Source organism: Astatotilapia calliptera, chromosome 3 (assembly GCF_900246225.1).
Source record: "Astatotilapia calliptera chromosome 3, fAstCal1.2, whole genome shotgun sequence".
In the NCBI taxonomy this organism is placed as follows: domain Eukaryota; kingdom Metazoa; phylum Chordata; class Actinopteri; order Cichliformes; family Cichlidae; genus Astatotilapia; species Astatotilapia calliptera.
In genome coordinates, this window is record NC_039304.1 from 24,564,317 (window position 1) to 24,585,437 (window position 21,121).

Consider the following 21,121-nt stretch of genomic DNA (forward strand, 5'->3'; position numbering starts at 1 on the left):
TTATCTAGTAGCTGCACACTAATCTATTTCTTAAACAGTTTTTATTCATTATCAAGAAAAGCATAAAAACATAACAAAGCAGATAAAAAAGAAAGAAAGAAAAAAAAACAAAGGGAATATATTAAAGTCATTATATACCTCTACAAATACAAATATGGGGTAAAGAGGAGAAAAAAAAGAGAGAGAGAAAAAAAAGAAATACATTTTCGCTCATTTACCCACAGATTTAGAAAGAGAAAAAGATAAACTCCAAGAGTGAATTGTTGTCCTTTACACTTACTTCCTATTTAACTGAGAACATCTTAAACGCATACATTTCCTAGCTACCAGCAACAGTTTGTCACATAATTTGCGCTGTGAGTGATTTAATGTTACTTCTTTTGAGGGTAGGCCAGGAAGAAAATACCCGGGGTCTCTTTGGAGCATATTGTTAAAAATATTTAAAAATATTTATAATCTATTTCAAACATCAGCAGAAATGTTTACTGAGAGATTTTTATAGAAGGCTTTTAAAGCTGGAGGGTTATGTTATAGAGCTTTTACTGTAACATAACCCTGTTACTGTAGCTCTATAACAGGTTAATTTTTAAGTAGCATGAGCCAAGAGCAGCAATACTAGGCTAATACTTTCAAGCTAGCAAATTTATGAACCTGGTGCTAAAATGAGAGAAGGCACAAAAACAGTTTGGATAAAAGTAATCCGAGAAGTTTCTTCAGTTTTAGGGTCAAATGGAATGCTTTTAAATCTAACTAATATTTCTGTTTAGTTACATTTGAAATACTACTACTACTACTAATAATAATAATAATAATAGTTTTGGTTTTGTGAAAAATGTGTATAGATACAAGTTTTATTGTGAAAGTCCAAAGCCTTAAGCCAGATTAGTGGCCTGTTAAATGGTTAAAGTCTAGGTTGGCTTTATAGTTTAAAATAAAGTAATTTAGTTTGTCCTTTTAAAGAATTAAGTTAAATTCAACAGTTGAATCATAAGAAACCTTTTGGGATTGTAACTGTGCTTATTAGAAACTTTATATATTGGAAGTTGGCTTTTAATAAGCATGCAATGATCATATTTAAATTAGGTGGTCTTTTCTTAACCACATCTCTTTAGGCCTGAACTGACAGTGCAGCACATTCAGACACAGTAGTAGATGGTGTTTTTAATACTACGTGTTAGTCTAATTTGGGGTCTAAATTGACCTTCTGTGTTGGAAGTTATAAACGCTGCACAACCCTTAAGGATCAAATCAGCTTCTAAATAATTTAATGGTTTCACTTTACCATTACCTTTTTGTAATATCTTGGGTCCCGATCAAAGATCTGTTCTACTACCGTGATTTATTTTTTACTTCTGCTTTTTCATGTTCACATGTGGCCGCAGTGTCATTTGGTTAATTATGAAAGATGTGTTCGAAGGTTTGTTTTAGTTTGATCAGTTTGTCATTGTTTGTAGCCATCAACTGTGTGATGGTTCGTTGAACAATTAAAAATCATCAGGTCTGATGTTTTGATAAGTTTTTTGTTAAAGGGTTTGAGACTCAGCCTTCAGAGCAGGTGACAAGGCGTCCCTGGGAACACCGAGGGGTAAACTGTCTTGTGCCATTAAAGCAGTGAAGCACAGACATGGCAGAAGAATCCACATCAACTTCCAGGACAGCAGTGACAAGCGATGCATGTAGCAGAGTGAGTAGTGGTTTTTGATATGGGCGACAGGGGTGGTTGCTCAGGGCATCATCACGGGCATCTGCATAAGTAAGTAAAGTTTATTTATTAAGCACTTTTCATAGACAGGCCATCACAAAGCACTGTACACAAATATTAAAATAATCATAAAGTTAAGTCATGGAATAGACAATAAACACAATATAAAAAAATAAAAGTAAATAAAAATGTAAAATTTAAAAAGTGCTGATCAACAGAAAAAATGTTGCTTGTCATCAAGATTAACGCGATTAAACATTAAACAGGCAATTAATCCATCTGGACCACAGAATGACTCAAAGTCCCTGAAATGTCTCTGTCAACACATTTCGGGCAGTTTGTTCAAAGTTTGTCAATTCTGCACTCCAGATGGGTTGATTGCTTTCCAAATTTTAATTGTGGATGATGCCACCCACACTGGACCCACTGCAGTTTACCCCTCCAAACTGAGCACTGGAGCCTGTCAGGGATGTGTGTTCAGCCCACTGCGGTTCAGTGTAACTCACAGCTTTGCAGAAATGCACAGTTCGAACCACATCATAAAATTCGCCAATGGCATGACCGGGTGGGTCTTACCAGCAAGAACGATTAATCAGCATACAGAGAGGAGGTGAAACAGTGAACGGACTGTTGCACAGTCAACAACCTGTCTCTGAAAGTGGACAAAACAGAAGACATGATTGTTAACTTCAGGAGAGCACAGACCGATTACTGCCCACTTAATATAAATGGATCCTCTGTGGAGATTCTCAAGATCACCAAATTCCTTGGTGTCCACCAGGGCAGAACATCTTCTGGTCCCTTAACACCAAGTCCATAACCAAGAAGGCCTAGCAGTGTCTCTACTACTCTGTACTGTACCACTGTACATGGTTAAAATGACAATAAAAGCCACTAAGAAAATGCGGCACGGTCGGATTACTATTTTTCAACGAACAGACGGTTGAAGCTGTGTTCAGCTTAGAGAGTGTTATATTTGAAAGAAATCTCCGTCGGGTTTCCTCCTGAGGTGTGGGCACCGATAAGCAGAGTTTTGTATAAGATTAATTATTCAAAGTAACACACAGGTATGCCGTTCAGCTGGGTTAGTTACAGCGCCGGGAGTAGCTTGGGAGAACAAAATGATACAGAGACTGCTTCAGGTTGCTTTCCCAAAATCAACTCAAAGTTTATTCTTTGTGCAGCAGTTTATATAGACAGACAACAAGTTTCAGTTCAGACCCTGCCCACTGGGTGGGGTGGCATCCTTCGACAGTTGGTATCCTTTGTTCAGCAAGGGCAATAAAAATGCACTCAGAAGAACAATAAATCTTATACAGAGGTCTCCTACATCCTGAGTTCTGACACAAAAACCAGATGGTCTTTACATAAACATCTTCTGCAAGGGAGTGATAGGTAAAAGAGTGATTTGTCGGTGTTTTCCCTCCAACCTTAGCATCTACTTTCACACCATAAATCTTGAGTTGACAAGGCAAGAGAAAATAACGGTTAACATTAAGAGCTGTGGAGCAGGGAAATTATTTTACTGCTATTATTATTAAAAATTATCATTACCATTGCATTAATAATATAATCTGGAGTTTATATTGCATTCAGAGGTTGAACAGTGTGTGTGTCTTTCAGAAAGGCTAAAAGTCACAGGCTGACAGGAAACAGGCTTGCAGAGAGTTTGCAGAAGTGAAAGTCTAAGTTATTTTGAGCAGCAGGCTAAGACGAGGCTTTAACAATGTAACAGATAGCTTTAAGATGGCCTTAAGATGTTTATGATGATGTTGACCTTGTATTTCAGGTGCAGTTATAACTATTTTATACACAATGCATATCGGTGCTTATTTGAGTTGATGTTCAGGTTCTTTAAAGGTCTTAAGCTTCACTGGCGCGACTGTCCAGGTGATCCATGCTGAGGGAAAACTAGAACATAGAAGGAATTGCAATACATGCTTACAAAACACTTATATCAGGTCATTTCATATTAAGGTTTCATTAGAGGTTCTTGGTTAAAACATTTATTTAGTAGAAGACATACATATAGTCTCAGTGAGCTTCTGGCCTGGTGAAAGGTCAGAAGTGCAACAGGTGAATTGAGAAAGAGCATTTGAGGACGAGACACAGATAGTTAGTAGGTGAAGAGGTGACACAGAGAGCATGTGAGGTCGTGACACACACACATGAGTTAGATTTATTTAGAGGAGAGAGATTAGTCAGTCATGTCTGGATTGTAACGGCGAAAGTGTCTCGGTAAAAGAGGAACCGTCCTTGTCTTCTCGGCAAGAAAGAGGAACTGAAAGGTTGACCGGAGGGATCGGCCATGAAAATAGAAGATGATGTTCTGTGTTAAAAGTCATTGTGGTGTTGATCTGATCTATGTATAAAATGTATTTGTGACGCATGAAGGGGCGTCAGTAAATCAAACCCTGATGCTATAAAAATCTGTGTATGCTTTGATTAAGTCGAAGATCACTTGCTGTCTGCGTACAGAGTGTTCTTCCCACACGTGTGTATTCATTAAAATCATTGTTTGACCAAGAGCTTCTGGACCAATGGTTGTTTGTACTCTCCTTCCTCAATTTTTGAACCTTAACAGAGCCTTGTTAAGTCACAGAATCTTCAGTCTAATATTACAATTTATGATCATCCCAGCAAAAATACACTCCTAGACATAGAATACAGAGTTCTTTCATTAGTGAAGTCTGAAACAAACCACCTGGCCTTTAACAAGCTCTTTTTCTAAGAGATAAAGAAGGGAGGATGGAAATAAGAAAGTTATCTCTGTGGTATTTTCGACCTTGAGGTACCAGCCTGTGATTCTTACACATTAATTCTTGGGACACAGAAAAAGAGAAAAACAACTACTAAATGGGCCTTATTGAGTAACAGTTTTCCTGTATAATATCACTACAAAACAATATCCTATAAATGCTAACCGTAGTGCTAAAATTCACAACAATATTAGTTGCATAAAAGTAGTTGTTTATGTAATCCGGGCGCTACAGCTTTAAACAGTTGCACGCGCTCCCGTGGACGGCAATTACTGTCTGGCAGATTATCAAATTTTTGCACAACACCTGGAGCTAAGGGGGCAAAACAATCGCATGAGTGCTGCTGTTTGACTGAGGAAGAATAAAGTAGTCGTGGTAAGCCAATCACATGACCACTTAAAGATGTGAGAGTGTGTAAATGTGTGTGTGAATGGGTGGATGACTGAATGTGTAAAGTGCTTTGGGGTCCTTAGGGACTAGTAAAGCGCTATATAAATACAGGCCATTTGTGGAATGTAAGTGTTTATAAAAATGAATGTAACACTTCCACATTTTTTAAAGGAGCCTTGTGTGATTTAGCTCTTTGTATTTTGTTCTGCACAGACAGAGGCCACTGCCGTATTTTTGTGTTTTGTATTTCATTTCATTTCCTTTATTCCTCGTATTGTATTGGCGTATCTGTGTTTAGTCGGTTATTCTGTTACTTCGCCACGTTACCTCTCGTGCTGTCGATGTTCAGTACAAGTCCATATGGCTGCTGTTTGACAAAAGTAAAGGTCAAAGGACCTTTTTTTGTTTATTCAGTTGTCATTGACAATAAAACTGCACATTAAGAACCCCAGTAATTGTGTCCTGTGTGGCTAACCTTTTCCCAGGCTACAAAAAAATGATATAGCAACATGACATTTGGTTGTTTTGGGAGAGAGGGAAGTTTTAGGAGTGACGATGAGAGAGAGAGAGCAGAAAAAGAGAGAGCGAGTTTTGAGATGTGAGAGATTGTGAGGTTTATCGTGTTTGGAGTGTGTAGTTAGTGTGTTGTCTTGTGTAGTTAGTATGTAGTGGTGTGTGTTAGAACAATGAGGCAATTGCTGAATGAAAGCAGCAGGAGTGATGCTGTCAGGCCTCCGGGTGTCAGGCTGTGATGTTCTCCTTTACAGTGGACAGAAATATTTGGAGTGGCACAAATAATTTGTGTGGCATCTTATTGAATGCAGAACAGCTGATTGTTATGTAAATAGCTTTAAATGTTTTTTTTTTGTTTTTTTTAAAGGGTAAAAGTTGAATGGCTGCAAATAACTTTGTTGTTTGCAAAACTTGTGCATAGGATTTTAAAATCGACCATTTATATTTGGATTTAAAGTTATGAAATATGATTCATTAAACATGTTTGTGGTTGTTACAGTAAGAAATATAACTTTATCTACTCAGATTTTATGTTTTTTGTCTGATTTTAGATCAATTGTGTCACTACAGTATGTCAAAATGAAAAGATAACTGTAAATTCAGACACGTGAGGTTGTGCTGAAAAGGATGATACCAAACAAGGCAAATAAACAGTTTTTAAGGGTGAAATCTAGAGGAAACATCAAAAGTAGTTAAAAATGGCCAATTATCCCCTGGACTCCGGAGGGTTAAACATTTTTTTAAGTAAGGTAATACTGATTTTTCAAGTAATGAATTACTTTTAAAATTTTGTAACTCAGTTACTAACTCAGTTACTTTTTTGAAGAAGTAGCTAGTAACTATAATTAATGACTTTTTCAAAGTAACTTGCCCAACACTGTTCAATCAAAATGGTGGAGAGTTCCAGATTGAAGCTCTGTGGGAGTAAAGCACTGAGAGGGACAATGGACAATGGACCCCCTAATGATCCTCTACCTAATCACATGGTGGGACTCTCCATCATTTGACCGTAGAACTGAAGAAGCTTCTCGGATGAGAGGCGAAACGTCTTCAAGCAACTTAAAGAAGTCCAGGTGTTTTTCTTTCCAAGCTCCTTAAACTACTGTGACCTGGATGACTGAAAACCTTCATAGACAAAAAGCCACTTCACTTTATGTGACATGTTTTCTTCCAAATTTTCTTTCTAACTCATAAGTAATCACTACAGTAACTGCATGAAATTATCAACAGTACCTCTTTTTCTTGTAGTTTTATAGACAATGTTTGCTACTTGTGGGTGAGTAGCTTTGATATCTGGTATGAAATATTTTGCAGTTACATATTGTCTGAGACATTATAGCTGTGTCCCAAAACGTCGGTTGCATCCTTCGGAGGACCCGACCTTCGCGGTCTACGTGGGCTGGGTCCTTCAAAGACCGAGAAGGCCGGAAGTGTGAGACTTTGAAATGGGACGGTCTAGCTTTCAGATTTGCATCACCGCTGTCTCGGTGGGGTTTAATAAACTCGGCCGTCTGCTCCTTGCTATCTAAAATATAACAGGACGCTGGCTTAAATTCTCGACCATCTCACACTTCTGTTTAATCAGTTTTCTGTTTGACGTTTATTCAGCTGTGTGAAAACCAAGGAGGAACCCACCCGGGGGATTAATAAAGCTGTATTTAATCTAATAATCTAATAACTTTGATCTCAGCCAAATCGATTTACTCCGGAACAAATAAAACACAGAAAAAAGGCAAACAATTACATTTTTTAGTTATCTGAGTGACTTGTATATCATGTTTAACCTGAGTAGCGAAAGAGCGGGGGTCTGAAAACAATGAAGCCGGGAGTCCGCTGCTCTCACCGGCTGGAGTGACCATTGAACCCCCCAGCTTGCTATCGAGCTGGTGGGTGACAGACGTCTCCGAAAACGTCGCACGCTTTTGCAAATATGCGATGTCTTGATAAACCAAGCAGATATTTGAAGTTTACACAGCTACTGAAAATATGTTAAAATTTTATTTTGTGGCCCAGAAAGATTAATAAGACTAATTTTAAAACTTAGTAGCTGGCGCCATTGTTGGAAACTGGAATTGGCTCGACCCCGCTATGAATTATGGGATATGGTGGGCCACGAAGGACACACCTGACCCATCCTTCAAATTCGGGGAAATGAAGGACACATTTGTCGGCCGCATTTTATTATTTTTTTGGTGAACTTTATTTATAAACAACAGTATAACATACAAAGCATGATCATTAATCTGAATATGTTATATCCTCCGTTGAGCGTTACAACGAGAAAAGAAAAAAAGCAAAAACAAAACAATAAACACAAAGCCAAACAGAGTTAACAAAAGAAAGAAAGAACAGTCATTGAAGGATTTGAAATCAAATTTGTCGGCCACATTTGAAGGAGTCGACGAATTGGGACAGCCTTTGTCGCCTGGCTGTGACCTAATCGGCCTTCAAATGCAGCATTGGGACACAACTTATGTGTTTCTGTCCTTCTGTTTGTTGTTGGATTTGTGGAGCTATAATTCGGCAATAATTTTTCTTGAAAGTTTTTCTTGGCACTGATTCTTTTTACTCATGCCAAGGTAATCTGTATTACTTCTATATTATTTATTCATCAAATGTTAGTCCCATGTAAAATGTGGTTCTGACTGGAAAATGCTGTCATGTTGTCATGTGACCTATCACATGTGATTTAAGGTGGCACCACCCTGCGTTTCATTGGCTGTATCCCAATTCAGCATCTGCAGCCTTAAAGTACGCAGCCTTAACGGTCCACAAGGGCCACGTACTCAAAGACCACTAAGGCTGGAAGTTGGAGACTTGTGAAATGGGACGGTCTAGCCTCCATCATGCTGCCCAGGTTGCCTAGCAACCATGATACTAACAGCTGGAAACGTTTCATACAGCTTTGTTTGACAGAAATGAAGGAGAACATATTTTGTTCATTTGTTTGTTTGTTTTTATATGAGCTTTGTGTGATTTGATAAGTATCTGAGGCATCCTACTTTGGTAATGTAGATATAATATGGCCAATATTATAGTTATTATTATATTTATCATTGTTAGTTATTAGCGCAGCTTGAACTGTGTGTCAAATACTGAGCTTCAGTAAACATTCAAGTTGCAGTTATTTATATTTCCTATCACCTTAAATCTTCACTCAAAGACAAGTATCTGTGACAGTGTATATATAGATGTAATATTATATATGAGAGACAAATATTGCTCGTTTAATATGTTGGCATTACTAAATTTGGCTCATTGCTTACATATATTTATAAAAAGAAAATGTACAAGCTGTGATAAATATTTCTGATAGAATGAAGAGTAGATTGATATATTAAATATCCCTTTATTGGGTGAGAAAATCATACCATGTCATAACTGCTTTAAGTCATACAGAATAGATATCAGAGCCTTAAACAGGCTGACTTCTGCTAAATGGGTCAAACTGGGCAGAAAGTATCCAAACACATAACATCCTTATAGAATATGATGTAACACTATAGATCAACTTACCTCAGAATATATAAACAATTACAGCAATATGATGCAACAAACACAGCAGTGCTACTAATCCAAAATACTCAAAGCTTCATAGAAATCAAACAAACATTTATTTTTAGGTCCATTCTGCTGCTGATACATAATTCAAAATTCAGCTCTCGAATAATTTCAGATTCATTTCTCACCATTCAGTTTCAGTTCTACAATTCAATTTCAGTTCCAAAATTCAGTTTTTTGGAACTTACATCCGGTTCCGGTTCAAGCGCAGATTAATAGAACTACGTTTTACTAGCGGACCGAAAGTGTTACTAACGGGAATCTACAGCGTCTTGAGCTGAATTAAGACTTCAGAAGTCATTCGTCATGTCGAATGACCAGCGGATAAACTCTCAGGTTGGTAATAAATGTCCGGTCCAGTCCACTAGTAAAACGTAGTTCTATTAATCTGCGCTTGAACCGGAACCGGATGTAAGTTCCAAAAAACTGAATTGTAGAACTGAAACTGAATGGTGAGAAGTGAAACTGAAATTATTCGAGAGCTGAATTTTTAAAGGATAAAATCGAGTTTCAAAGCAAATCAATTCATTTTCAAAATATAAAATTCAATTTCAATTTAGTGATGATCATTTTCAAACCATAAATTCAATTTCAAATTAGACTAATTCAAATTCAGTTTTCAAAAGCATTTATTCAAGTTACAATTCTGATTCAATCTGAGCAATTCAAATTCAAATTGAACTTATTCAAATTCAGTTTCTGATGGCACAGATTTCTGCCCATAAATATGACCTTTAAGGCTGCAGACCCTGAATTGGGATACAGCCATTGTATAATGAAGAGCAAGTGTGCTTAAAACACCATGTAGTAGATGTGATGAATAGGGAATGTGAAGTTTTGCAGTGTGTGAACTGTTCAGTTTTTTTCTACAATAATTGACAATAAACAACAGATGTTGGCCTTATTTGGGACACAGCACTCAATCAAGTTTTCCAGCATGTACTTAAACCACCTCTTAAAACTGGAAAACAGTCAAAGCCAACAAAACTTCTTTTGCCACAAAATAAAAAACAAACTGTTGACACACAAAAATGTTTGGACTGGACACTGAAAGTGAATGCTAAACATTTCCAATAACTTTTACTGAAAACTAAAATAAAACGAAATCTTTTCGTCTCTGAATTTTTCATGAAGTCTAACTGATGCTGAACTGTGATGCTGAGTGATCTCAGTGAACAGTGAGTAGAGTGTTCTTGTGACTGGCTTTGTGGTGGCAGTGGAGCATTTAGTTGACATTACATCATAATTTACAGATAAGATGGAAGGTTGCCCAATATAAAGTGCTCTGCACATTGATACAATAGATGTCAGTCTTCTGCATTTCTAAATCATTCTATTTATATAAATAGGAGCTTAGACTGCAGTATTTCTAAAGGTAATGAAAAGCTGATTCCTTCCAAGTTGTGTGCCAAGAGAGAAGAGGGCTGGAAGAAGTTGAGGAGACAGGAAAAAAAGGAGGCTTTTCAGTAAGACCAGCGTGTCTGTGTATGTGGAGCCGAGTGGCTGGCTGATGTTACTCTTGGCCAGTCTGAGTGTTAGTAATTGCTCAGTGAGAGTGCTACAGGGTTTTCCTGTGTAAACAACAGCAGAAAGGTGACCTTTGGTATTCAAGCTAACTGTGATGCCACAGTCACTGATTTAATTTATTAACATTATGATTCTCTGCAGTATTACTCAATAAAAATCCAAAAACCTCTAACAAAACACAGTACATGCAAACACATTGCACGTAATGTCAAAGGTCAATCAAAGGTCAAATTCCATAAAATAATAAATTTTAAAAAATCTATAATAAGCCATAAAAAATGTAACCTTTAACTTGAGTTTATTGGCCCACATTTCTATTGGGTTGTTAAAAAAGTCTTTTTATATTTTGAAATACTAACTGGGTTTAATTAATACAGTATTTTATATGATTTAATATTCAATCAGCCGTTATTTTACATATACAGCAAGCTGTATAATTTAAATATATTATAAAACCAAATTAACAGTTATTCTTCTTATTTTAATCCAACTCCTGGAAGTGCAAATTTTCTGCTGTATATTGTCGAGACCAGTGGTAAAACATATGTTATTTTATGACCATAGTCAATGTAGTTGAAGTATGTTAACAGCTGTAGGACATATATTATCCTTTAGTTTAGATGGTGTGCTGTGTATGTAGTTTAGTTCTCATTATACTTTTGAGTTAAAAGAACATATTCACTTATTAGTTTATTAGATAAGTGTGCATCACTCTGTATCCTTGATCTACTGTGAATGTCTCACACTGTGTTCTTGACATGTTTTATTGCTGAATCATGAAGAGAAAGGAGACTCTGTGTCTAGGAGAAGGGAGATTGATCACATTCCATACCCCCACCTTTGCAGAGAGAAGAAAGACAGGGAGCCAAGGTCAGGAGCCAGTCTCGCTAAGAATTAGAAAAACATGTGAAGATGTAGCTTTTATGACTAGGTGGGGGTCGTCAGAAGCTATAAAAGACTGTGAGATCGGTCGCCATTTTGAGACGTGCTGCAAACCCTCTGCAAAGCATCTCTCCCGTCCGGACGTTTTAATGCTCTTAAGTGTTGAATTGTATGGAAATAAATGATTGTTGATTGAGCATTTATACACCGAGTACTGTCCTTCCTTCAGCCCAAAGATTAAAAGAATTGGGAGATTTTAACAATATAAATGACGGTCGAAGGAGCAGCTACAAAGTTGGGTTTCCACAGGTTGCTGACTCTACTTTAAACTGTGAAAGTGTCACGACCACTGCTGCTTTTGTGTTATCAGTGTGTGTGGGCTTAATGTTGTCAAAAGAAATTGACAAGCCACAATTTCTTTCAATATACATTTAATGGATTTTGGAAGCAAAAAAAGAGTAAATGAATTCTATTATTACTGTTTAATTCTGATGCATATTAATTAAATAAAACATAAGATTGAAAGAAATCATCAGTTGGTTTTGTTTAATTAATTCAAATCAATTTTATCTATGAAGTGCTAAATCACAGCAACAGTCACTTCAAGGTGCTTTTTACAAGGTATTATAAGAAAGAGACCATACAATATTGCAGAGAAAATCTTCCCAAACCAAACAACATCTTTTGAACAAGCACTTGGTGACAGTGGGAAGGAAAGTCTTTAAGCCTAATCTTAAAAATTATAGACGGTGTCGGCCTTCAGAGTCCAAACTGGAAGCTGGTACCACAGGGGCCTGAAAAATAAAGACTCTACCTCCCACTATACGTGTAAATACTCTAGGAACCACAATAAGCCACAGCCTGAGAGTGAAATATTCTAATGGGGTGGTATGGTGCTAGAAAGTCATTAAGATCAGATGGGGTCTGATTATGCAAGACCTTGTGTGTGAGGAGAAGGATTTTAAATTAGATTCTAGATGTAACAGGGAGCCAATGAAGAAAAGTCAATATGGGAGAAATATGCTCTCTCTTTCTACTCCATGTAAGTAATCTTGCTGCAGCATTTTGGATCAACTGAGGTTTTTTTCTACGAGCTTTAAGAGCAGCTTGATAATAGTGACCTGTGTAATGAATGGGTGTGTGAATGGGTGAATGACTGAATGTAGTGTGAAGCGCTTTGGGGTCCCTAGGGACTAGAAAAAGCGCTATACAAATACAGGCCATTTACCATTTACCATAGGAACACATGGGATAGAGGGATTTGGTTGTTGGTCTGAGGTTGGAGGTGGAGGTGAAGAGAGGGTAGACTGCAAATGAGAAACTCAGCTGAAGTGGGGTTTAAGTGATGAGCATTTGTTGTTGGATAAGAAGCATTTATGGTTTGAAAAGCAAGAGAAACAGATCTGCTGGAAGATGCAGAAGCAGTATGATGCACTTACATCTTCACTTCCTAGTAAGTCACTTCCATATTCACTTCCTAATGATCCACTTCCATCTCCACTTCCTAGTAAGTCACTTCCATATTCACTTTCTAATGATCCACTTCCATCTCCACTTCCTAGTAATTCACTTCCATATTCACTTCCTAATGATCCACTTCCATCTCCACTTCCTAGTAAGTCACTTCCATATTCACTTCCTAATGATCCACTTCCATCTCCACTTCCTAGTAAGTCACTTCCATATTCACTTCCTAATGATCCACTTCCATCTCCACTTCCTAGTAAGTCACTTCCATATTCACTTCCTAATGATCCACTTCCATCTCCACTTCCTAGTAAGTCACTTCCATATTCACTTCCTAATGATCCACTTCCATCTCCACTTTCTAATGATGCACTTCCAACTCCGCCTAGTGCTACCACACTTCCAGCTCCGCCTACTCCTAATGCAAATCCAGTTCCACCTACTCCTAAAGCACTTCCAGCACCCTGTACTGCTGATGCACTTCCAGCTTCACCTACTGCCCTCACACTTCCAGCTCTCCCTACTTCTGATGCAAATCCAGTTCCACCTACTGCTGATGCACTTCCAGCTTCACCTACTGCTGATGCACTTCCAGCTCCACCTACTGCTGATGCACTTCCAGCTCCACCTACTCCCAATGCACTTCCAGCACCCTGTACTGCTGATGCACTTCCAGCTTCACCTACAACTCTTACACTTCCAGCTCTCCCACCTTCTGATGCAAATCCAGTTCCACCCACTGGTAATACACTTCCAGCTCCACCTACTCCCAATGCACTTCCAGCTCCGACTATTCCCAAAGCACTTCCAACTGCAGCTAATACCCCAAATCCAGTTGTAATCAGTGTTTTTCCTAAAACAGCTTGTTCAAACGCATTAACTGAATTGGGAACTGGACTTCCCTCATTTTGTCTATTAGTTTTTTCTTTTTTGCTTTCATAGTCTTGCTTCTTTTTAGTTGTGGTTGTAGTGGAAGGTTTTGTTGTAGCAGCAATAGTTTTGGCACTTGGGGGAAGTGTTGTTGGAATAGTAGAAGTTTGGGGTTTGATAGTTGGAAGTGGCGTGGTAGTAAGGAGAGTAGTAGTTAGCCGTAAAGCAGTTGTTAATGTGTCTTTAAGTGTAGGTCTGGATTTAGTACTAGGGTGGCCAGTGACAGAGGTGGAAGTGGCAGAAATGGTAGAAGGTGGACCAGATGTTGTAGTAAGAGGAAAAAATGTAGCTGTGAAATGGCCAGATGTGGCAGTGAAGGGGCCAGTTGTGGTTGAAGGTGGACCAGATGTTGTAGTAAGAGGAAGAGACGTAGATGTGAAAATTCTAGATGTGGCAGTGAAGGGGCCAGTTGTGGTTGAAGGTGGACCAGATGTTGTAGTAAGAGGAAGAGACGTAGATGTGAAAATTCTAGATGTGGCAGTGAAGGGGCCAGATGTGGTAGAAGGTGGGGCAGATGTTGTAGTAAGAGGAGCAGAAGTAGATGTGAAAAGGCCAGAAGTGGTAGTTAAGGGGCCAGATGTGGTAGAAGGTGGGACAGATGTTGTAGTAAGAGGAGCAGAAGTAGATGTGAAAAGGCCAGAAGTGGTAGTTAAGGGGGCAGATGTGGTAGAAGGTGGGGCAGATGTTGTAGTAAGAGGAGCAGAAGTAGATGTGAAAAGGCCAGAAGTGGTAGTTAAGGGGCCAGATGTGGTAGAAGGTGGGACAGATGTTGTAGTAAGAGGAGCAGATGTAGATGTGAAAAGGCCAGATGAGGTGGAAGGGACAGATGTGGTAATGAAAGGCCCAGATGTAGTACTAAATGATGAAATTGTGGCAGAAGAAGAGACAGATACCATAGGAACAGAGCTAGATGTAGACTTATCAGTGGTGATAGGAACAAATGTTGCAGTAGAATAAAAGGATGTGGTACTGCTAGGGCGTGGTGAATTAGATGTTGTAGTAGAAAAAGAAACTGAAGAGATACCTGTGGAAGTAGGAGGGGCAGATGTACTCAACATGGTTGATGGGCAGTTGCAGGTAGGGTTAAGATCTGAATACAAGTGAGTGACAGTTGTGTCAAGAGGACATCGTGTTCCAGGAAAAGCTTCAGTTCCCAGGGTTCTGCGGAGTTCTGTTAATTTCTGTGTCTGCAGGTATTCAGGGCCTTCTGCCACATTCTCCCCCCAGTGTGCACTTGCCAGCCACTTCTTCTGACTGCTACTGAAGCAGCAGAAGGCTGACCAGAGCATTGAAGGAATATTGATCCTGTTGTTGAGACTACTGTTGCTGGGCAGTGCTCCTATTACTACAAAGCCTTCTATTTCCTCATTGTTATTAATACAGAATTTATTCAGAACACATTTGACACAGCTTTCCATTCTGTTCCATCTTCCTGTGTTGAATTTGTGTTGTTGTGGAACAATGTTAGTCAGAGTAAAAGTCGACATTTTTTCAATCTGATCAGATCCATAAGAGCTTGGAAATAAATGTCCTCTGTCAAAACTTTGGTTGTTTCTGTAGTCTTGGTCGCAAGCCTGGTTGTTGCAGATGATGTTCTCGTTCTTGTTTTTCTCCTTGTTTGCCCTTTTAGGCTTTTTTTGGCTTTTCATATTGCCATTGTGTCCTGATTGTTCAAGCTGTCAAAATCAAAAGGGTAGATTAGTGATGTATGCATTGTTGCTCCAAAGTAGAATAAATATATTCTGCAAATCCCTGTCACTTAACCCTTATATCATCCTTGGGGTCAATTTGACCCCATTTAATGTTAATCATTCAAATAATAATACTTAACTGTTTTTTTTTTAGTTCACATGTCTTTTCCTATTTTGATGAGGACAAATGATAAAGCATAAATTTTTCATTATGATATTTTTTTCAATGAGTTGTACACATTTTGCATACATTGGTGGTTTTCTTGCGTCAATTTGACTCCAAGTTTCTTTTTAGCTATGTAAAGCACGTCTGTCTATGTGTGTTACCTAAAATCCTTACACCTGCAGTTGCAGAGTTTGTCCTTTGAAGTTGATACATGAAAGATGGGTGGGGAGTACATTCCCATGAGAACCTTGATACTTCTCGCAGCGTGGCTTGCGAATTGTTCAAATCCAAGTATTGTGTGTGTATGTGTGCGTGTATGCGTGTGTGACTGATTTTACATATCTTTATGGGGACTAAAAATTGGAAATTTACTATGCTTGTGGGGACCAACAGCCCCACAAGTTTCAAGGCATTTTTTCATCTCAAAAAGGTTTAGGTTTAGGGTAAGGGTTAGGATTAGGTATTCAGTTTTGAGAGCTAGCATTGGAGAAAGTCAATTAGATGTCCCCACAAAGATATTATGAAAACACGGTGTGTGTGTGTGTGTGTGTGTGTGTGTGTGTGTGTGTGTGTGTGTGTGTGTGTGTGTGTGTGAGAGACGAATTAGAACTGATATTTGGTGGGCAGAAAGTTCCCGCAAGGACATTGACAGTTCATGCAAAATAAGGGAGGAACAAACTTATACTGTAAAAGCTTCCATGACAGTCTTCAATCTAAATCATTACTCTTGGTGCTCTATGAATTCAGCAATCCGTATCTAAAAAAGAAATGTCCTCTGGAAAATGCTTTACTGTCATTGAGGCTTTGGTACAACTCAGTAATTGAAATGTGAAAAATTTTGAATGCAAACCTTTCAAGATATATTTATTCTAAATGAAAAGTTTGGACTGATGGTGGAGCTAGACTTTCTTTATCGAAGTACTATTTATGTATTCAATGCATAATACTGGAGGCCAAGGGTAAGTAATATTAGGGTTAGTAATATCTGAGGAGAATAATAGGGTTAAACACAACAGGTCACTTTAAGTTGTGAGTTGCAGTCATTTCTATGCAGTTTTATAGAAATATACTGAACAATGCCCTGCATAGTAAAACATGACTTTGTAATGGAAAACATTATAGTAATTATGAATCGGATAACTGAATGTAAAAATTCTTTAGTGCTGTAGGTGGCAATGTGAGCAGATGATTTGATGTCCACATGGTGGGATATTTAGATTCACTGTAATAAATAAATGTTATTACAAGTACATAGCAGAACAATAGCATTATTTAGATGACTTTTTTGTAAAAAAACAACCTGTGGTTCAATCTTCCAATCGGTCCTAGGTCTCTTTCCTCCATCTCGTCTGTACTTGGCAGCAGAAAAAAGTGGAATCTTGTTCAAGGTGTCGTAGAGCGTCATAAATGTTCTTTTGTCATTCAAAGTCTGGCAAATTGGTTTGTATCTGTTCTGGTCCTGGATTTCCCTTTTCTCCAGAATTCCTGGGATGTTTGGTGGAGTTTGGTGAAGAAAAAAGTCCAGGCATTTTTCTATTGATGCCACCACTTCAGGTTCAGTGGGAACAATGTACAGGAGGACGACAGCAGCAAGGGGCAGGAGGTGCTGTACCTTCACTGATGGGCCCTATGCCAGGTAAAAGGAGAAAAAAGAAAAAGTAAAAAACAAATTGTAAAGCGTTTTACTAATAGACTGATATAGATAGATGCATATAGATATGGTGGATGTTCATATTTAATATTAACACATAATGAGATCAGAGTCTGTACAAGTAATCCCTGTTGAACACAGTGTGATGAGCCTGTGATTTACGAACAAAGTGACAGCCTCTCATAAGTAAAAAAGAGTCTGCAGCAAAGCCCAGTACAAGATACAATTTTGGGGAACTGTAAATTGTGCAGAGCTGATAGTAGAGTGTAAGAAGCAGAAAACTGAGCTGGGGACATGAAGCAGGAAGTCTGGAAGTTGTCCACCAGAAAATCATATTTATGCACCAGTTCCCCCTTTTCTGCATCAATTTATGGTAGAATTATCTTTATTTATCCAAAGAAAATGGTCAAAAACAACATAAACATTCAGGAAGGCCATTCTTTTTTGTTTGAATATAATTATTTAAAAATTCTACCCTTGACTGTCATCACTGCAGAGTCATCACACAAATACATTTCTAGTAATTTAAGTGACCTTCTGTCCTCTTTATTTGCATATTTCACACATGAGAGCCAGACTGTAAAGAAATGGCTGTTTTGATTTTGCCTGAAAATTGTGTATATGCATAGTGCATGTAGCACCTATTCACATGAGTAGAAAAAGAAAAAAAGAAAATTAAAACGCTAAAACCAGTGGACTTTTTTGAACAGATTTCTGCATGTGTGCAAAACCTACACTTTGAAAACATGTCACATATACATGCAGTCTGGTATGAATTTTAGGACAATTAGGTTTAACACAAAAGATTCAGTGCTGGGTTTCAAACTGATCCATATTCACAGAGAGTGAAAAAGATCAACTCAAAGATTGTTGCCTTTCCACTGAGATTGGGGGACTTGTCATAACATGCTTTATCCCTGAAATTTACACCACGACAACTGCATGAGTCATTTAAGTCTAGATCATAAAAATTATTTCTCTCCAAATAAACCAATTGAAAACCTCTTCTGTTCTTTTATTTAACCAAATAAAAGCAATCTCTTTCTTATGCTAAAAAAAAATCTATTACAAGCAGAAGTGTTGCTTCTATTGTATTCATATTTATTTTAGAATTTACTATAGTTTCATTTATTATAACATATTTTATAAATATCAGTTATAAAATGTTGTAAAACCCTTTTTTAAACAAGTTAAACAGCCATTGTAAATGTAAAAGTGAAATGGAAAGCTGTGAAACTTGTAAACTTGCATCACTTAAATTACTATAACAAAGTTCTTACCATCTCTTCTCTCTTGAAAACTGGATGAACTAGTGTCCATACAGAAGGAGTAACAGTCAGTGAGGAACAAGATGGTCTTCCAGGAATATAAACTTAACCTAAACAGGAAGTTTCGTAGCCAGTGTGTCAAAGTGGATTTGTGCACTACAATTTCTCAGAACCCAACTGCAGTTTTACAGGCAGCATTACTCACATCCAGTTAAACTGCAGCCTTTATTTGATATTGTTTTAAAATAAATTAGTTGTTAATGTGTTTTTTGCTGTAGGTTTGGATGTGGTACTAGGGTGGCCAGTGACAGAGCTGGAAGTGGCAAAAGTGGTAGAAGATGGACCAGATGTTCTAGTAAGAGGAAATAATGTAGCTTTGAAATGGTCAGATGTGGTAGAAGGTGGGCCAGATGCAGTGTTGGGGAGTAATGGAATACATATACTGGCATAACGTATTTAAAATGCAAAATACGAGTAACTGCATTCCGTTACAGTTACTGTTCAAAAAGATGGTATTTAGAATAAAGTTACTTTGTTGAAATAATGGGAAATAAAGGGATTCCATGGCAGTCTTTTCCTGTTTCATATGCGGGCTATGCCCTCTCTATTTTTTGTAATTCCATACTGGTGCAAACCTAAACAAAACACACATTAAGAGGCTCTAATGCCTGTCACTCAATCTCGTGGCCCATGTCACCTCTACTTGCAGCCCACATAATTATGAGAAGAAATATTCTTAAAAATTATTATTCAAAATAGCAATAGGCAGAGTGTTACAGGCATAGCCCTAAGGAATGTAGCCTCATGGGCAGTGTAGTCCAGTTGTAAGTAATTATTAAGACCGTGTTCGTGTTTTCCTCTGAAACAATAAGTTTCGTTGGAGCAGCCTTTCAACGCCTCTCTCTGACTCTCGCTAGCAAAGTTGACCCAGACAACAAAGTAAAGCTAGTTTTTGGCTACGAGCCAGACACGGAGCCCGACACGGAGCCCGACGTATTAGCCAGAGGTCCCTTTACTACTGTTCGGAGTCGCGGACCTGTGTTATATACATGTGGAATAGTTTTCTATACGAGGTCGCTGCAAAAAGTGCAGCCTTACCTAATGTTAACCTACTGTTACATTTATATTAAGATTTAAAGATCTAGTGGTATTGGTATGGCGAGTAACCTTCAGTAATAGTAATAAATCACACAGCAATATTACATTTATGTAGTTGTAAAAAGCATGACAACATATTAAATAATCGAAAGTATTCAGAATACATTACTCTCATTGAGTAACGTAACGGAATACATACATTTTGGGGCATGTATTCTGTAATCTGTGGTTGTGAAAAGGCCCGGAGTGGTAGTTAAGGGGCCAGATGTGGTAGAAGGTGGGGAGATGTTGTAGTAAGAGGAGCAGATGTAGATGTGAAATGCCCAGATGAGGTGGAAGGGACAGATGCAGTAATGAAAGGCCCAGATGAAGTACTAAATGATGAAATTGTGCTAAAATTATGCTAAAAATCCATTACAAGCAGAAGTATTGCTTCTATTGCATTGATATTGTTTTAAAAATTTACTATAAAAATTTTATTTGTTATAAAGTATTTTATAAATATCGGTTATAAAATGTTGTAAACCCCCTTTTTAAACAAGTTAAACAGCCATTGTAAAAGTAAACATGAAAGGTGTGCAATTTATGATTTTTGTAAACTTGCATCACTTAAATTACTATTACAAAGTTCTTACCATCTCTTCTCTCTTGAAAACTCTCTTGATTTTTTTTCTTTGTCAGCTTACGTTAAGCTTTACAAAGTGCTTAATGATAGAGTTAAGGCATGCTATGTGTGTTAGAAGTCTTTTGTAATTGCAAAAACAAACATGAACATTGCTCTATTTTGTAATTTCTACAAATTTATCACCACTCAAATTCCAAATAAAAAAATAAAAACAAAAGAAATTCTTACTTACTTCCTCCGTCTCCTGAAAACCAGCTACATTGGTGTCCTCATAGGTCCATAGAATAGTACAAACAAGACAGTCAGTAAGGTACAAGACTGTTGTCTTCAAATATAAACTGATCCCAGTGAGGAGGTTTAATTTTTGCATCCAATAGACCATCAATCTTGACTTGCGCAACACATTTCTCAATAGCCAACTCAAAATGATACATGGTTTCACATGCATCATTTCCATTTTCCATTTCATTTGACCTCTTTTTACAATACAAAATTTATTTAATAAAATGCAATAATGTTATTTTATGAATGAAAGTATAATTTCATGATAACCATAACATATTGATAAGGTATCAATTAATGAAACTTCAGCTAAAAGTTGTTACTTAAAAAAATTTTTTTTAATAAACATCAAACTATACAAAAGAAAGAGAAAGAGGGAGAGGGAGGGGACTGGAGTACAGTTAGCAAAGTAAAATTTATGGGCTCCTGATATGATGACCTTCATGCCTAGTGAAAATGTATATAATGCAGCTCAAGGTTGTAGTATATTAATTATGGGCTTAAGCTGCAGACTTCAGGATGCACTTAAACTTTGACTGTGGGATCTGAAGGATCCAGATGATCCTTAAGCATTCAGTGTTTATGAGCAGCATTTAAAACGTGAAGAAA

At 37.6% G+C, this 21,121-nt stretch overlaps 1 protein-coding gene across 1 annotated transcript; it reads right to left on the reverse strand.

Moving 5' to 3' along the window:
- Positions 1-3,565: 3,565 nt before the first annotated feature.
- On the reverse strand, positions 3,566-18,560 carry LOC113013828 (cell wall protein IFF6-like). The gene is made up of 4 exons (XM_026155028.1): positions 18,520-18,560; positions 16,889-17,215; positions 12,774-15,407; positions 3,566-3,613 (listed from the first exon to the last, which is right to left on the reverse strand). Exons 1-4 carry the CDS (start codon positions 18,520-18,522, stop codon positions 3,566-3,568), a joined length of 3,012 nt encoding a protein of 1,003 aa, XP_026010813.1. The 5' UTR covers positions 18,523-18,560.
- Between the last annotated feature and the right edge of the window lie 2,561 nt (positions 18,561-21,121).

Bases quoted from the DNA above. Each gene is read 5' to 3' on its own strand.
- LOC113013828 (XM_026155028.1), bottom strand. The intron at 15,408-16,888 runs GTTGTTTTTTTA...TGATTTTGACAG, and splicing joins ATTGGAAGATTGAACCACAG to CTTGAACAATCAGGACACAA. The intron at 3,614-12,773 runs GTAAGTGCATCA...TCTATGTTCTAG, and splicing joins ACTTACTAGGAAGTGAAGAT to TTTTCCCTCAGCATGGATCA.